Source organism: Aricia agestis, chromosome 18, assembly GCF_905147365.1.
Source record: "Aricia agestis chromosome 18, ilAriAges1.1, whole genome shotgun sequence".
Taxonomy (NCBI): domain Eukaryota; kingdom Metazoa; phylum Arthropoda; class Insecta; order Lepidoptera; family Lycaenidae; genus Aricia; species Aricia agestis.
The window spans coordinates 6,847,808-6,867,376 of record NC_056423.1 but is presented as its reverse complement, the minus strand read 5'-3'; the positions used below and the strand labels follow the sequence as shown (position 1 = coordinate 6,867,376).

Below are 19,569 nucleotides of genomic sequence, written 5' to 3'. Positions count from 1 at the left end.
AATGCTTAGGTCTTTTTTTATTCCGTTAAATTACTTATATTTTTATTACAAATTGATAAAAATATTGTTATTTTAAAATTGTTTTATTTTCCCATTCACATAGTAAATCCTATATCAATCATTCAAATACATTAGCATCTTTGTCAGTTGACAAGAAATTAATGCTAAAAATAAAAGTGCCGTTTCTTGTAAATAATTCAATCAATAATAGTTTTTCAAAACATTACATACAAACGTACAATTAGTAATAAATACTTTTTCAAAACATATGGTATAATATCATTATTTACAAGCAACGGCACTTTTGTTTTTAGCATTAATTTCTCTTCTTACTACTTTGCGGCTTCTTCGTTGATTTGAATAAACTTATTATCAGGAATTTAATGCCATAGACAATAGCTAGAACTATTGCTAGCAACACAAGTGCTAGATCTAGGTAGGTCTTCTGGTACCAGGCTACGTCGAGTGCTGGTGAGCGAAGGTGTCTGGCGCCTTTGGTTTTCACAACATGGTTGATCCAGTGCACCAGTTCTGCAGACGGTGTCACTGGTCGGTCGTGATAGATGAAAGACAATTCTTTAGCCTTTTGTCTGTAACTGTACAGAAAAAAACAAGTTAAGTACAAGAGAAAATACGGAAAACTACTTCGGAACCTTAGCAAAAATGGAAGGATTTGAAGAGATAGAAAATAATGTAAGATGCAGATCAGATACAATTAATGAAATGAGTGGACGAAGACGGTAAGTGACATTTTTAACAAAATAACAATTTTTTTTCTTATAATTTAAATAAACTTTGTCACTTATCTACTTTATGATCTAGCTAATATATCTAGCTATACAATATGGAATCCACATTTTTTTTTCATATCATTTTCCCCGTCCTACAAAGCCTCCAATAATCCAAAAAGGGATTATTTTTTTACCTTCTTGCTTTATCCACTATCGTCTTCATTATTATAAAGTGACAAAGGGCTAACTGGTTTTTAATTTTCTTGAATATTATCGATTGATTAAATTACTAAATAAAAAATACTTACGAAGGATCCGATAATACGACATTGATTTCTTCGTGAAGTTTGCCAACCATGGAATAGGATAGGTCAACCCTCCTGGCAAAACCTTTTTTGACTGCCCTCGCAACGTTTATGAACTGATCAGCGAATACTGGTATTCCAACGATTGGGACACCGAAGTGGATGGATTCGGTAGTAGAGAGAAGACCGCCGTGAGTGATGAATAGAAGACATTTCTCGTGGGCTGCAAAGAAAGTGGATTCTTAAGTTTAGACGAACATGCAAAAGAATTCGATTGCATTAATTTTATGGGCATTCAACTGTGAAGAAGTATGGATATAGTATCCCAATGTAGTAGTATCTCAATCAATAGGTATTTAACATAGAGATATTCTATGGTAGAGCGTCCGTGGCCTAATGGGTAGACCTTTGGTTCGCACTCTTAGAGGGTGCAGGTTCGAACCCGGGTGGAGGCGTGTACCTGGGATACATTTTCTGATCTCAAGTACATAATACGGACACTCGTACGGTGAAGGAAAACATCGTTAGGAAACCCGCACATAGTTGGTCCCAGACGTATTGACTAGTTCTTTCCTCTGGACTAGGCCGACTATGATGCGAGAATGCCGTATGCGCTTGGGCAACCATACGGACATTTAAAAATCTTGTCCCAGGCACTACAGTATTTGAGGAGTGGTTACTTCGCTCTGAAAAATACTGTATAAATCAGCCATAACGGATGTAAAGGCCTAGTTTTTTTTTAATTCTATGGTATTTAATCTTGTTTTTTTTTATGAAATAAGGGGGCAAACGAGCAAACGGGTCACCTGATAGAAAGCAACTTCCGTCGCCCATGGACATTCACAGCATCAGAAGAGCTGCAGGTGCGTTGCCGGCATTTTAAGGGGGAATAGGGTAATAGGGGAAGGTAGGGATGGAAAGGGAACGGAATAAGGGAGGGTAGGGAAAGGAATAGGGTAGGGGATTGGGCCTCCGGTAAACTCACTCACTCGGCGAAACACAGCGCAAGCGCTGTTTCACGCCGGTTTTCTGTGAGGACGTGGTATTTCTCCGGTCGAGCCGGCCCATTCGTGCCGAAGCATGGCTCTCCCACGTCAAAATTTCTGCATTACATAATTACCTAGTATACTCTGCTGTGGCGCCCACTGCACTATGTGCAAATTAGCGGGTCTATTCGGTAGATCTTCTTCGAACTTCCAGATCACAGTCTGTTTGAGTTTACCAAACATCTTGACCAGATCCTGCTTGATCACGTCTGGCAAAGTCTTGCTCTTCAGATTCGAACCCATGCTGAAGTAAATGAAGCCATTCGGGGAACCCTCGATTATTTTCTTTAGATTCTGTAACAGACACGGTAATGTTATGAAAATTCTGAAATAATACTTTATACTTTTCGTATTACCGAAAAGATCTAATTTGAAATTGAACGAAGAAGTGGTGGTTACTATTGCAAGAATAATAGATGTGTTAATTTCAAGTAGATAATAAAGCAGAGCTATGTTTGGAGAGTATAAGCGAAGATTTTAAGTTTTACAAGGTATGTTGATAGCAATTGATTACCTCTGGCAAAGGTTTGACTTCTTTATCGATATGATATCCTCCTACATGCTTATAGCTATCAGGAAGTCTGTTTGGCATGCCCAAAGATATATGGGAATTACCCAAAACCAGGGAGGCATTGTATTTGACGTCTTCGAGGTTTGGCACTGGTCTACCTCTTTTACGTATAGCAGGAGCCACAACTTGATCGTAAATCTCCTTTTCTGTGTCAGCGAAATACCTGAAGGATTGATACAATAGTACGGTTACTAGATGTTATAATTGCTGTAATAATTTAGTGTGGTGTTTAAATTAGTTTGGATCTAAACGTAGACATAGAGTTTAAAATCGAACGAAATTATTGTGATATAAATCATATGGTATTGTTTTCATTGCTAATACTAATAAAACACAATTTTTCGTGCACTTTTTCCACTGTATTAAGATATTATTACAACTTTTAACAAATTACACGACCGGTTTCGAAACAAATCATCATCAGGTGTTTCGAAACCGGTCGTGTAATTTGTTAAAAGTTGTAATAATATCTTAATATAGTGGAAAAAGTGCACGAAAAATTGTGTTTTATTAGTGTTCAACATGAATTTCCACCGAGAACCGACAGTACAATCAATTACATAATATATTCATTGCTAATATTAAGTATATTCATACTGACCGTTGTTCACTTATATTATTAGGATCAATTATCAAAATAAATTAAAAAACAAGTTTCTATTTAGAAAACATTACTATAATAATTATTCTTAAATCATAAATGGTACTGTGAGCAAGAACTTATTGAGAAAAACAAAAGAGTATTTTATCTCATAGAAAAACTTTTTTCATCGGAAAACTTTTACTCTATAGGTAGGTTTCGAGAGTCAAGAAAAGCTATATACATTGAATGAGTATACTCACATGTAATCTATAAAATGACCCATGATTTGGAATCCCAATTCTGTGAGACGTTGTGTGAACGAGAATGGTGGGATATTGTTTGAGAATAAGTCAGTCGTGTAAGCGGGGTTGGTGGCTTCGTCTACATTCCTCAAGATCTTCCAGTGGGGCTCACAACTGGACAACCAGATCAATGGACAGTCGAATATTGCTGCAAACCTGAAAATTTGTTGTTGGTGAATTTTGTACGAACAATATCCCAGGTGGGTGGATACCATCAATATGCCATAATGTATTTTTTTAAAGAAATAAGGGGGCAAACGAGCAAACAGGTCACCTGATGGAAAGCAACTTTCGTCGCCCATGGACACTTGCAACATCAGAAGAGCTGCAGGTGCGTTGCCGGCCTTTTAAGAGGTAATAATAATAATATACTTTATTGCATTCCACAAAATAATACAAGAAAACACTAAAATCTGAAAAGGACAACACAATTCTGGCGGCCTTATCGCTAAGTAGCGATATCTTCCAGGCAACCATCTTACGACTAGAACATTGATATAAAGATAACTTAAAAACGAGTGGATGCATAATGTGCATAACAAACTAAAACTAATAAACACACACACAAAACAATTAAAGCGAAAGTACACGATGAAAAACTATTAATTACCTACTTAACTACTAATGTTAAAAAATCTAATGACTAACAAGGCTACAATGTTTCATCCGTGTCATTATTGTTCAATGATTTAGTCAGATAATAATTTTTAAGTTGTCTTTTAAATGCATTTAAGTTTTCTGACTGTCTTACATGATTAGGTAAAGAGTTCCATAAGCGCACTGCGCGAGCCGAAAAGGAGTTACCAAAAAATTTTGTCTTTTGAACAGGGACATTTAATTTGAAAGCAAAACGCGCGCTGTCACTGTCAGAAAAAGTAAACATTTGCTTTAGATAAGGGGGAGCCATGGGGTCAAAAAGTATATTATATAGTAGGTGTAGCACATGAGCATTCCTGCGTAAACGAATAGGTAGCCACTTCAAAATTGATCTATGTTCCGAGACATGGTCGAACTTACGCAGCCCAAAAATAAATCGAATGCATAGGTTTTGCATGCGTTCGAGTTTATTTAATTGTTCCTCTGTCAAATTTATATAACTGACGTCAGCATAGTCGACAATGGAAAGGAGTAAAGTCTGTGCAAGCATTACTTTAGTCGGAATGGGCAAAAAGTTTTTAAGGCGTTTTAATGAAGCGGATGCTGCAAAAACTCTTTTGCAGACATAATTTATCTGGCTCGACCAAGACAATGTTGTGTCAAAGATAACCCCTAGATTTTTAACTGTCTCAGAGTACTTTATTATGACGTTGTTCAACATAATAGGAGGCAGATCCGAAAAACTTATTCTTTTTATAATGCCTTGGCTGCCAATAACAATAGCTTGTGTTTTTGCAGGATTGAGTTGCAAACCATGGTTTGTTGACCAGTCAAATATATTCGATAGGTCTTGATTTAACTTAGAAATAGCTGAAATTAGATTATCTAAAGTAGCATGCGAATATATTTGAAGGTCATCGGCATACATGTGGTAAAGTGACGCTATGTTATTACATATAGAATTAATATAGATTGAGAACAACAACGGGGAGAGTACACCGCCTTGTGGGACTCCAGTAAGAGTGCGGCACCAGTTTGAAGCAGTTTCATCGATTTTGACTCTTTGTCGACGACCATGTAGATAGCTCTGAAACCAGTTTATAGCATCTTTTGAAATATTTAGTGACTGCAGGATACTTAGCATGATGTCGAAATCCACAGAATTAAATGCATTAGTGAAATCCAAGAGAATCAAAAATGTAACTTTTTTGTTGTCCATCGCTAATCGAATGTCGTCGGTAATTCTAGTAAGAGCCGTAACAGTACTATGGTTTCTCCGAAATCCGGATTGCAGAGGAACAAGAAGGTTGTTTTTAATTAGGTAGTTATTGAGTTGTCGATGTACTAACTTTTCAAGAGCTTTGGACAAAAACGGTAAAATTGATATGGGACGATAATCTGAAAAATTGATAGGCTTGCTTTTTTTGGGAATGGGAATAATTAGCGCATCCTTCCATTTTTCGGGAAATATACCAGAAGAAATGGAAGTATTGAATATGTGTGAGATAGCAGGTAAAATATCATCTAGGATAGGGAGAATCATATTACGACTGATCAAATCATCACCAACGGCATTCGAAGCTATGGACAAAATTACATTTTTAACCTCCAGGTCTGCAAATTTCTTAATTGAGAACGGCTCGACATTAAGAGTTGGTACCGATCTGAGAGCAGATAGTGTCTTAACCTTAATATTTTTATCAAAATTTAAAAAATTAGAGCCAAAATGCTGGTTCAGGCCATCGATATTGCCGGTCTTGATAGTAGTCTGTTGGTGAGGTCTTCCAACTCCAACTGTTTTGAGGAACTTCCATACTTTACTGGTGTCACCGTTCTCTACGGAGGTGTGAATATGTCGCCTCTGTGCGTCTCTACAAAGCCTGTTGCAAACATTACGTAAGGTTTTATATTTATCTATATTTACTTGAGAAGGATTGCATTTAAGTTTTTGCTTAGCAATATTCTTCTTCCTAATCATTGCCTTAATCTCGTTTGTAAGCCAGGGTGTCGGTAGATGTTTTTGCTTGACAGGTATTATAGGTGCATGCATATCATACAGTTTATTGAGCTGTCGCGTAAGTATGTCGACTTTTGCATCAACTGTAGGCGCCTGTATGAGCTCAGTCCAATCGAGATTTCCGGCATCACGCTTCAGAGCCACTAAATCCATCCTCTTAAAGTTACGCCGCATCATAACTTTAGGCTTAAATTTAGGGGGCTTTATGTTGTATGACAGGTAAAGGAGATCATGATAGGAAAAGGAATGGGAGTCAAGTTGCCCATGACTTGTTACGTGATTTAAGGAAGAGACGATGATTAGGTCCAGTAGGGAGGGAGTACATAATGGGACATTATGAGTAGGATTAAGGGATAACAGATGGAGATTACACGATTCAACACTTGACTGTAACTTCTTAGCTCTATTATCATTTTTCAAAAGGCATGTGTTGAAGTCACCCATTATAATCGTGTGATCATATAAGGCTGAATAGGACTCTAGAAGGGACTCGAAAGAAGCGAAATAATTTACTTGTGACGGGGGACTATAAAAAACACCGAGAAGCAATTTGACATGACGCAGTTCAATTTCAATAAGAAGGTGTTCGGCGGTATCCGCAGGAGGTGGTTGTGGTGAAGCACTAACTAAGCGAAAGGGAATGTGAGATTTTAGATAAATAGCATTAATAATATAATAGGGGAGGGTAAGGATGGGAGGGGAAGGGAATAGGGGAGGGTAGGGAAGGGAATAGGGTAGGGGATTGGGCCTCCGGTAAACTCACTCACTCGGCGAAATACAGCACAAGCGCTGTTTCACGCGTGTTTTCTGTGAGAGCGTGGTATTTCTCCGGTCGAGCCGGCAAATTCGTGCCGAAGCATGGCTCTCCCACGTATAAAAATTTACTATTTTCCTGGCGTCGTAATACTTTAACAAGCTATACAAGTCGTGTATTGTTTAAGTTATCAAAGAGTTTCTGCAGTTAAAAGAGCAATGTATAGTTTTTCATTATACTTTGTAATGCAGAATCGTCAGTATCTAAGTAGTAGTAAGCTATTCGTTTTACAGCTGCCAATATGCTTGCTATGTGTCATTTTTTTTTACTATAACAGATATTACTCTGCCGTAAATTATGCCTTTTAAACGATTTGCAAACGACCGCGCGCCCGGTCTGTAAAATCTGCCATTCAGATACGTATTCGCCCTAAGCTTCGCCCTTCGCCTTTTGCCCTTGCAGAAATCGGTAGGCATTATATAAACTACTTACGAAGCATATATGTCGGTGTACAACCATTCGGCTATAACGACGTCGAAATGCTGCTTAGGGTCGTTAATGAGAGCTTGGACGGACGTCTCCCTCATGACACTGTTTGTGATATTAGAGAGAAGACCGAACATCTTAGTCAAGTCCTTGATTGACATCTTCTTAGACATTTGTTCTGATAAGCTGAAGGAGGAATCTGGAAAAATAATCAATTGATGCACCATCGAAGAAATTGATTCATAGTCAGTTGGCGGACCTTGGTCATGTGGTCGGCTTATGTCAATTCAATGTTAACTGTGATCGGTCGGATGGGTTTGACCATAAAGTTAATATACCTAGTTGAATAGAGCAACAATCTCGAGCTGTCAAACGAAAACGAAATTGGTTTTCATCTGTGTGAAAAATAAGTGTACGTATACACTTACACAAGCATGATTGAACATGAATTCTATGAGATTAAATTGTCATGTATCACACGTCTCTTTTTACCATGCAGTGGCTACTGATAGTGACATCTCTCTTGCTCAGGCCTTTGTTTCTCTATTCCGCTAGGTAGGTAAATTAACTTTATGGGTTTGACCTAACGCGACCAAATTACTTATATCCGCCATCTGCATAGGAATCAACTTCTCTATATAGTAAGTACTTAATCTATTCTCTAGAAAACTTTTCTTAACTTTAGTAGCCTGCAGCGCCTCCATGGTTCAGTAAAGGTTATCGCACATTTATTAGCACGCCCGCGCCGAACGCACCGCATTTTAGATTTCGTTGTATTAAGCGTGGGTTGCACCAACTGACTTTAACTATAACTGTAACTTTAACTATAACTTTTACTACAATGCAAAATGTCAAATCTTTGGTTAAAGTCAAAAATGGACGCCATATTTAACCATAACCATAGAGCTCGACAAGACTTTAAATGCACGTGGCGAAAAAGGAACTAACGCGGTCATCATACAAAAACGCCATTTTTGACAGTTCTCTTTTGCCAGCAGCGCCTCCGCCCACGTTCATTTAAAACCTTGTAGGACCAGCAACGTCTTCTGTCAAATTCTGTGGTCAAAGTTAAGGTTAAAGTTAAATTAGCCTTAACTATAATCATAACTTTAACTTTAACCACGCCTCTGGTGCAACCCACCCTTAAAGCCCGTCACAGACTTAGCTATAATATATATTAATATATTTATAGCTCGGCATATTAATATATATTTTCTATACTAATTTCGCGTGACCACACACTCAGCTATAATATATATTTCTGTGGCATGTGGATTTAGTATAGAAAATATGTCTAGCTATAAATATATTAAAATATATTATAGCTTAAGTCTGTGACGGGCTTTATGATGTGAAACCTCGCACATTCGTCCGCACCGTCCGCGCCGCATGTGTACTATGCGGTGCGTTCAAGCATTTCCCGTTTTGGTTATGGTCTTATGACAATGCAGGCCGGATCACCTAACTGCCTGATTGAAGTAAAAGAGTCTTGCGTATTGCGCACACACTTGATCGGTTATAAATGACTCATGTGTTTGCTCGGTTTCAATTAATCCGGGCTCCGGCCAAGGACGCCGAAATGGTTGTGGGAGCTATTTTATCCATCCATATTTTTATTTTTTACTTAGCGTCTGATATAATATAACATAATAATTAATATTGTATAATTTTGTTAGTTATTTATAGATAGCCTTAAAACTGCCAACGTGTTAAAAGAATTATGATTAATGACTGACCTATAAGAGCAAAAACAATATAATTATATGTACTAGGAAACAACATGAAACAACATCAATTTTAATTAAATAATTTTTGCATAAGCTTTATAAGCACCACATACCTTTATCAGTTGATTGATACTTATAAGTGGTCTCTACTAGGGTAACTTTTGGTAATGGTTTGTCAGGAGGTAGACCACACACGTAAGTTATCTGAAATATTTTATTCATGGTCATTAACAGCCCTAGGGGGTCATTCGTAAAGTACGTGACATAAAAATTAAAAACAATCTCAAAAAGAGCCAGGGTCATAGTAATTTACTATGCCAGGGTTGACGCGAAAAACTTTTTGGCTAACAAAAAAGATCAAAAGCTTTGTGACGCTTTATATTTTTATATAATAGAATGCAATTATTAGTTAAAATTTTTGTAAAAAAAAAATTTAAAGAAAAAGCGTGTTTTTTAGTTTCTACTTTCTTTTTTAACTATAATTATTATTTACCTCATGTCCATCTTTCAGCAAAGGCTTCAGTATCCCTTCAGCGAGGATCGCATGGCTTTTTCCTTTGAGTGGACTCACAAATAATATCTTGTATGCGCTACTAACGTATACCAACGACAGCAAAGCAACGAAAATATATGCCAGCCTCGCCATTGTCTGTAACAATAGTACAGTCACATTAAGAAAATGAGAAAAAGAAGATGATTAAAAAGTATTTAATACTAGCTGTTGCCCGCGACTTCATCCGCGTTAACATAGTATAATAACAAAGATGGATAGTTTTCTCCTTTTTGTTTTTGTGGTTCCTTATACAAAGGGTAAAAACGGACCCTATTTAAGCAAACGTCAAACGCAAACGTCAATAAACTTTCATGTTTCTAACTCAAGAAATGACGGACTTTCATTGAAACTTTCTACCCCAATTTCACCCCCTTGGGGGTAGAATTACCAGAAACACTTAAATACGTATCCATTCATTTTTAATCAGTAGCACAAAAATAAAGTTTCATGTTTCTAACTCAAGAAATGACGGACTTTCATTCAAATTTTCAACTCCAATTTCACCCCCTTGGGGGTAGAATTTCTAAAAACGCTTAAATACCTATCCATTCATTTTTAATCAGCAGTCCAAAAATAAACTTTCATGTTTCTAACTTAAGAAATGACGGACTTTCATTTAAACTTTCAACCCCTATTTCACCCCTTGGGGGTAGAATTTTCAGAAACGCTTAAACACGTATCCAATCATTTTTAATCAGTAACCCAAACATAAAATGTCATGTTTCTAACTCAAGATTAACGGAGTTTCATTCAAATTTTCAACCCTAATTTCACCCCCTTGGGGGTAGAATTTCCAAAAACGCTTAAATACGTATCCGTTCATTTTTAATCAGTAACCCAAAAATAAAGTTTCATGTTTCTAACTCAAGAAATGACGGACTTTCATTAAAACTTTCAACCCTTATTTCACCCCCTTCGGGGTAAAATTTTCAAAATTCCTTCCTTAGTGGGTGTCTACTTAATAAAACAACCCTACTCACCAAATTTCGTGGCTGTAACTTTTACAGTTTTTGCTCAGCGATGATGAATCAGTCAGTCAGTCAGTCAGGACATGTAATTTTATAAGTATAAGATAGATAAATACTAGCTGTCCCGGTGAACTTCGTGTCACTTTAAAACCTTCCCTGGACTTCTACGAATATTTTAAGACTAAAATCAGCCCAATCCGTTCAGCCGTTTTCGAGTTTTAGCGCGACTAACACATTTGAAAATCCATTTTTATATATAAGACTAGCTGTCCCGGTGAACTTCGTGTCACTTTAAAACCTTCCCTGGACTTCTACGAATATTTTAAGACTAAAATCAGACAAATTCGTTTAGCCGTTTTCGAGTTTTAGCGCGACTAACACATTTGAAAATCCATTTTTATATATTTAAAGACAAGATAGATTTGTATTTAATCCGTCCATCGTGGGTATCGCAGACACAATAGATTTTCAATTGTTGTGCTGGCAGCCGGCTGCCGCTTGGGACTTGATAGGTTATAATAAAAATATTTAAAAAAACTATATTTTATGTAATCATACTATTATAAAAAATAACATTTTTGGTTCGAGTGTTACTCACTTCCGACTACTTTTTGTAGAGCCAACTTTTTTGTGTTCGATCGTTTCGATTCATCGCGTGACAAAACAAACACGTGATAATACTAAAGTATTATCACGTGTTTGGGAGAATGGGACACATACACACCTAAAGGGTGTGTATGTGTCCCATTCTCCATAGAGTTCACTGCGAAAGTAGCAGCACTGAAAGACCAATTTTTGTGATTTGTATGGGCAAGCGCCCTAGCTTCATGAGTTTGCCCATACAAAAGTAAAAAAATACTCTTTCAGCGCTGCTACTTCCAAGTGAACTCTACACGGGGGACTCATTCACACCAAGTATTATCACTCATCAGTTATCACTTAGTTTTATTACACCATGTATAATAATAGGGCATGAAACCCCCATCACGAACCAAGATAATCTTCGGATTTTTTGATAAAAATGTAATTAAAACATACCAGTTTAGCACATAACTGGTATGCAGTATCAATTTTCCTTTTGTAAAAGCAGGTATATTTACCTTAAAGGTGGCTACCTATTTTATTTGGGCGGTTTAAAGTGGCAAAGAGTTGGTGTGTAACAACTAACAATATAAAATTAACAATCATGCTTTGTCAATTGAAACACGGGTAGGTACCTACTATCAGAGAAGTTGATTCCTATGCGCGCTATGCAAATCGGGGACCTAAGTAGTTTGGTTGCGTTACGTCAAACCCAGCTGACAGATCACAATTAACATTGAATTGACATATTCGACCAAATAACGTTGGTCTGTCAATTGCATAGGAATCAACTTCCTCGATGGTACATTTCGACCGTGGTACTCTGCGTGGACTAATCTTATCAGTTATCACTTATCATAGTTTATCTCTGTCTAGTTAAACATTACTGATAGAACGGATCTGTCACAACTCACACTGCGTCGCGACCATAAAGTTAATATACCTAGCGGAATCCACACCGCCCTTTTTTCCATACAAACGTTGTCCCCTGTTTCCTCCCTAGATAATACTAGTAGAGTTATAATTTTTTTCCTGAATATCTACGGCCACTAATACAATGTCCCTATGTTTTCTTTTTTTTTTTAATTTAATTATTAAATAAGATATGAACGTTCAAAAACCCAAAAAAATGGCCAGATTTTCCGCTGTGTTCAAACATCCAGAAAACAGATTTGGCTAGATTATACAAAAAAAAATAAAACATAGGAACACAGCTCAAGCCTTTCTTTAATCTTTAATGAAAAAAGTACTTAAATCGGTTAAGTTTTGGAGAAGGAATCAGGGGACAACGAATCGTTGTTTTTCTGCAGTTGTCTCTATCGCGTTCTGCGGTATAGGCTTGAGGTAAGGGAGATATTACACGTATAGATATTAGACAGCTATAGATATTACACGTACTTTTTTTCATTTCTCTAGCCCCTGGAGAATTCTCTTAACTTTATGGTCGTGACACGAGGCGTCTTTTTAGGGTCCCATACCCAAAGGTCACTCTATCTGTCTCCAGGCTGTATCTCAATTCTCAACTCTCAAGGTACAAGGTACAAATCTCAGCAAAATCGGTTCATCGATTTGGGCGTAGACAGACAGACAGACAGATACACATTCGCATTTTAGTTTTTTCACATATAATATTAGTATGGGGATTGCTTGTAATATTAATAATATACTGGTCACATATTATTATTCAGCAAAATCAGGGCCACCGCACATTAGAGACACGACAGTTTTTAGACAATCTTGTTTCACATAGACGAGTCAGCTTTACAATTAAAGAGAAACAGTTGTGTCTACCACGCGGCGCATATCAAGACGAAACTGATTTGTCTACGACGACGCAACGCATACAATTGTATATTCATCTATTCATCAGACTAGGTATACCGCTAGCGGCTAGACAGTTTTGTCGTTGATGTGCGCGCTCGCATACCCTTCAAAGGGAAGCCGACAGTCGTTAGTCAGACTTGTCGCCGTGCAGTACTTGTACGCATTAGACAACTTTCTCTATAGAGACGTTTTGTTTCAAATGTGCGCGTCTAGTACTTTTTATTATGCGATAGTATGTCTAAAAACTGTCTCTAATGTGCGGTGGCCCTCACTCTTGTTAAACCAACCAATTAATATAATATCATTGATAGCGACAATGACGGCAGACGAAATAATTACATCATACGGCCTTCAGATGTACGTACGGATGTAAACATACCTACTATACGTGTGCTATACGTACTATCCTAGAAGTCGATTCATAGCAGATGGCGGAACCCAGCCGACTGATGACGACTTAAGGTAAGCGCACAGTTTGTCGGCGCGTGCCGGGCCATGCCGGGGCGGATTGGGGCTCAGTGCAGCGCAAAATGCGCTATAGCACACTATTGCCGGGCCGGGTCGCATCGCATTGACGGATTTTGAGTACTTTGGATAGCTTCAGTGTGACCACTCTTAAATCACTCGTGACTCGATGTATCAAAAACGTTGCTATATCTATATATTAATACGTGAGCCAAAAACTTTGTATCCCTTTTGACGAAAAATGGGGAAATGTAGGTAAATTAAATTTTGCACAGTTATAGTTTATATGGTGAAGGAGTGCATCGAGCTAATATTATTTTGAAATTATGCTTTTATTGATACGCGCATCCGCTTCCATACAAATTGTATGGAGGCGGATTTTTGCGATGAGCCCCGGCACGCTGACGCCCGTCTCAATGTGCTCACTCCTTTACATTAAGTTGACATAATCCGACCAAATGACGTAGGTTCGTCAACTGCCTATGAATAAATTTCTTCAATGGTACAAAAATATTCCTCCCGGAAAGCAGATGATAACCCTTTGCTAGAGTTTATCATACTAATTCATATTATTATAAAGGCGAAAGTTTGCTAGTGTGTATGTTTAATACTTCTTCAGTCTTCACGCTTAAACGGCTGGAGCTATTTCGATAAAATTTAGCATGGAGTTTTACTGACATACGTGGAAGAGCCATGCTTCGGCACGAATGGGCCGGCTCGACCGGAGAAATACCACGTTCTCACAGAAAACCGGCGTGATACAGCGCAGCTTGCGCTGTGTTTCGCCGAGTGAGTGAGTTTACCGGAGGGGGAGGGTAGGGAAAAAAATAGGGTAGGCCCTATTTCTTTCCCTACCCTCCCCTATTCCCTTCCCTTCCCATGCCTACCCTCCCCTATGACCCTATCCTCTCTTAAAATTTTTTCATTAATTATTTCATTAAAAAAAACCTGGATTAACATACATAGGCTACACATTTTACTTCGAAAAATGACTGATTCCTGCGAGAAAATCAATGAAAAAGAATTCGCGAAAAATTATCTACTTACTGTAAATACAATTTACTTTTACGGGTAACTCCGCGGGGCACAGCTAGTTTATTATTAGATAAACATAAACTACATTACATTATTATTAAAAAAAAAGTTCATAAAAAGGGATTATAAAATAATATTATTCATATCGTAATTTGTATATGTAATCTGAACTAGTTATATCTATTCAATGTTATCTTAATTCTAATTGGTAATAAAAACATTACCGATATAAATAAAATATTATGACCCTTCACTCTTCAGTTCTTTGACTTCCGGTCACTGCAACTTTGTGCTGTCTCCCGCTTTGTATGAGGAGGGAAGCTGAAATTATTCCTACTCCTATTTTTAATCTTCTGATTAATTTGGTTGCGGGTCCCAAGACAGCTTTAGCATGTCCCTCGGGCTCCCTGAGATCATATCAAAGGGTTTTCGTGGTTGGATACCGCTGTCGATCCTGGCGACACAGGAGATACAGTAGTGGGAATGTGTGGTGGGCCAAAGTCCGATTTATAGATATATTACTACACAATGACATGGCTGATATTATAATTACTAGCTATTTGACCGAGCTTTGCTCGGTATTCGATGAAAATTACATTTTCTAAAAATGATTCTTAGCTAGATCGATTTATCGCCCCCGAAACCCCCTATATACTAAATTTCATGAAAATCGTTGGAGCCGATTCCGAGATTCCAAATATAAATATATTGTATACTCCTACTTTTAATCTTCTGATTAATTTGGTTGCGGGTTCCAAGACAGCTTTAATATGTCCCTCGGGCTCCCTGTGATCATGTCAAAGGGTTTTCGTGGTTGGATACCGTTGTCGATCCTAGCAAAACAGGAGTTACAGTGGTGGGAATGTGTGGTGGGCCAAAGTCCGATTTAAAGAAATATTGCACAATGACATAGCTGATAATAAAATTACTAGCTATTTGACCGAGCTTAGCTCGGTATTCGATGAAAATGACATTTTCTAAAATTGATTCCTAGCTAGATCGATTTATCGCCCCGAAACCCCCTATATACTAACAAGATTTATAATATATATAGGCTTCGCCCGCGTAATTTAGGAATTTTACGGAAACCGTACATTTTCCCATAAAAATAGCTCTTATGTCTCTACTCCCTTTACTTGGTTTACTTACTCTATATTTGTGTCAAATATTGCCATAAAAATTGCTCCAGTAGTTTGTAATTTCTAATATTTCCCCCGTTTTTCCCACATTGTCCTGAGTTTCTTCGGTCGTATTAGTCTTAGCGTGATAATATAATATAGTATATAGTCTTACTCGATAAATTAGCTATCTAACACTGAAATAAGTTTTTAAATCGGACCAGTAGTTCCTGAGATTAGCGCGTTTGTTATAAACTAAAGCAAAAGTATAATAAAAAAAATATATAAAAACATTTATTCCAAAGGTTTGAAAATAAAATAAAAGTTCTATAGATCCATTTAAGCATTTATTAAAGCAAGGTTCATAACATTCAAACAACATAAGTATTTCTTATTTTTTTTTATTTTTTTTATATGAGATAACCCATTTATAGCTCGGTATACATCCACAAATTTACTTAAACAGTTAAATCACTATATTATACCATACATACATAAACATTATGGCTATAGAAAGTAATACTTATCTTTAACACGTCAAACAGAGATACTGCTTCGATCACGACTCGAGCAAAAGTGTCGGAACACGTCAATAACAGTCTTTTATAACCCACCGTCGTACCAGTGGGCGGGAATATATATATATATATATATATATATATATATATATATATATATATATATATATATATATATATATATATATATATATATATATATATATATATATATATATATATATATATATATATATATATACATATATACAGGGTGTAACAAAAATAAGTGATAATACTTTAGGGTGTGTACGTGTTCCTTGTAGAGAGTTCACTGTGAAAGTAGCAGCGCTGAAAGACCAAAAAAATTTTTCACTTTTGTATGGGCAAGGGTCCGAGCCTCACGAGTTTCCCCATACAAAAGTGAAAAATTTTTTTGGTCTTTCAGCGCTGCTACTTTCACAGTGAACTCTCTACAAGGAACACGTACACACCCTAAAGTATTATCACTTATTTTTGTTACACCCTGTATATATATATATATATATATATATATATATATATATAGTAGGATAGTAGGACTAGTAGGAAGTAGGATTGCTCGTTTAAAGATATAAGATTATTATTTATCTTATCTCAATGACAAAGCCAAGGCCTTCTATTTAATTATTACACAATAATTATGATCTATTTCATCTACCTTTGAAATAAAACTTTAAGTCGAAAGGTGTTCAGTTTTTTATTTTTAGGGAAAAATAAAATAACCAAAATCCAAGTATGTACTTACTTATAACTAAAAAAAGATATGTAACAAACGAACATATTATATTATAATTTACTATACATATTATAACATATTATCCTCCTTTTTGAAAGTCAGTTACAAATATTTGTTCACGTTTTTACTTCTGGGAAAAATAATTTTCTTTGTATTATGCTAATATACATTTTATGTCTGAATTAGCATTTTAAAATATTTTAAAAATAAAATATCAGTGTTCGCTGCTATAAAATAAAGTTGTAATAGCGTTAAAAAATCAACTAAGTGCGAGTCGGACTCGCGCACGAAGCCCGTACCGTTATAAAACAAAATAAACAAAAAAATATTTTTTTTGTATGGGAGCCCCCCTGAAATATATATTGGATTTGAAATTAATTATTAATTATCAGTTATAAAAAAATAATGTGTGAAAAATTCAAGTGCCTACCTCTTGCCATTATTGACAAAGAGCGAAAAAGGCCGAAAAATACACGTTTGTTTCAGAATGGGAGCCCCCCAATATTTTATTTTGTTTTCAGTATTTGTTGTTATAGCGGCAACAGATATACACAATCTGTAAAAAATTCAAAAGACTAGCTATAGCGGTTCTTGAGATACAGCCTGGAGACAGACAGACGGACAGAAAACTTAGTGGTAGGGTCCCGTTTTTACCCTTTGGGAACGGAACCCTAAAAATCACGTGTGTTGTATGGGAGCCCTACTAAAATATTAATAATATTTTGTCTTTAGTATTTGTTGTTATAGTGGCAACAGAAATACGTAATATATTTAATGTGTGTAGGTACTGTGTACATTTCAGAATTCTAGCGCTAGCGGTTCTTGAGATACAGCCTGGACTCTGGAGACAGACATCGCAGTTTTAGTTACAGGGTCCCGTTTTTACCCTTTGGGCGCGGAACCCTAAATATCGGTATGCGAGTCGAACTCACGCACAAAGCATTCCCACAGTCCACACCATGAGGTATGGACATCGAGGAAGACATAGGCAACTTGAATAAAAGTTATTACATTTTTTTTTTTTTGGGTAAAAAACCAAAATAAAATTAGTAAGTGTAATATTATAAAAGCGGAAGTGTGTCTGCCCGTCTGTATTTTTGTCAATTACCTCTTCACGCCCAAACAACCAAACCGACTTTTCTGAAATTTGGTATAGATACTAGTTGCTGGTATGAAAAAAGGTTGTCTGGCAGAAACTGCTGTTAGCTGCAGTAAGACCGCCTATATATTATGTATAGTCCGTCAAGAAAGTGAAGAAATTAAAAAGTGCTAACATCATCGTGTCATCCCTTTCAAATCAATCTAACAAGAAAGGGATAGCACTACGATGTTGCCACTTTTTAATTTCTTCACTTTCTTGACGGACTGTACATAGTTTTCCTATATTTTGTTTAGTTTTATGTTGTACAAATAAAGAATTTTCTATTCTATTCTATGAGTATCGGATATTTTTATACCAAAAAATGTACGGTTCCCGCGCTAGAAACGAATTTTGGCGCAACGGAGTTGCGGGTATCATCTAGTAAAATATAATTTTGAAGTACTTACGTCACCGCATTAAAAACAAAATGACACTTTTAGAACATCTTCAAACAATTCATACAAACAATCAAATTATTTCTGTTTTCTTCGTACTTTTATCACGTGCGCAAAAAATTTTTATCGACACAAGTCACAACCAACGCGTGGTTCGTACGATACTAATTCAGTTTTGGACTTTGGTTACTGTAATTTATAAATCTTATCATCTTATACTTAAATCTTATACTTGAACGAGCAATTCTTGTCTTATATATAAAATTCTCGTGTCACTATGTTGGGCCGCGTACTCCTCCGAAACGGCTTTACTGATTTTAACCAAATTTTATATGCATATTCAGTGGGTCTGAGAATCGGCTACTGAGTACTTAAATTATATTGATAAGAGCATTTGTTGAATAAATAATAGTAAATTATTACAACTCGAGACTGACGGCGACCATTGTTTGTGCGACGGGACAGCGATGGATGTTGCCATGGTGACATACTTATTTAGTCATTTCAATAAAATAATACGGGCGAAATACTTTATATGGCAAAGAAACGTTTGCCGGGACAGCTAGTATAATAAATATTAAATATAAATATATAATTGGAATCTCGGAATCGGCTCCTACGATTTTCATGAAATTTAGTATATAGGACAGGAGTCACCAAATGGCGGACCGGGGTCCGCATGACGCAGTGAGACGTCATTCAAATCTGTCAATTCAATACAAAGAACAAGTGGCATTTTTGAATGGAACCTGTACCCAAGCTGTAGCATATTCACACACTAGCTGTGCCCCGCGGTGTTACCCGCGATTTATTAGGTAAACTAAATTGTGTTTTAATAGGTAAATATTTATTGGTAATTACTAATTAGAGACAAAATGAATTGAGTTTGATCATCGGAATTCGGAAACATAAATTTTTGATGACTGAGAGATGGAAGTTGATTATCCTGTCATAATATGCTATTGTTGTAACCACATAATTTAGAAGTAAGAGATATGTTATAGAGCTTGTCACATGTCGCCAAATCCTGCCCATATGGGCACAAATTGTCAGTCGTATGTCAATCACTCCGCGGCAAACACGTTTTCACTACG

General features: G+C 36.6%; 1 protein-coding gene across 1 annotated transcript; it reads right to left on the bottom strand.

Annotated features, from left to right (window-relative positions):
* Positions 1-70: 70 nt before the first annotated feature.
* Positions 71-18,683, bottom strand: LOC121735901 (UDP-glucosyltransferase 2-like). Its single transcript, XM_042126899.1, has 9 exons — positions 18,488-18,683; positions 9,613-9,768; positions 9,233-9,323; positions 7,399-7,591; positions 3,497-3,694; positions 2,597-2,816; positions 2,157-2,376; positions 1,040-1,259; positions 71-596 (listed from the first exon to the last, which is right to left on the bottom strand). Exons 2-9 carry the CDS (start codon positions 9,763-9,765, stop codon positions 317-319), a joined length of 1,575 nt encoding a protein of 524 aa, XP_041982833.1. The 5' UTR covers positions 9,766-9,768; positions 18,488-18,683; the 3' UTR covers positions 71-316.
* Between the last annotated feature and the right edge of the window lie 886 nt (positions 18,684-19,569).

Bases quoted from the DNA above. Each gene is read 5' to 3' on its own strand.
- LOC121735901 (XM_042126899.1), bottom strand. From the start codon at position 9,765: ATGGCGAGGCTGGCATATATTTTCGTTGCTTTGCTGTCGTTGGTATAC. The intron at 9,324-9,612 runs GTAAATAATAAT...AAAATATTTCAG, and splicing joins TGCTGAAAGATGGACATGAG to ATAACTTACGTGTGTGGTCT. The intron at 2,817-3,496 runs GTGAGTATACTC...TCAATCCTTCAG, and splicing joins GGTCATTTTATAGATTACAT to GTATTTCGCTGACACAGAAA.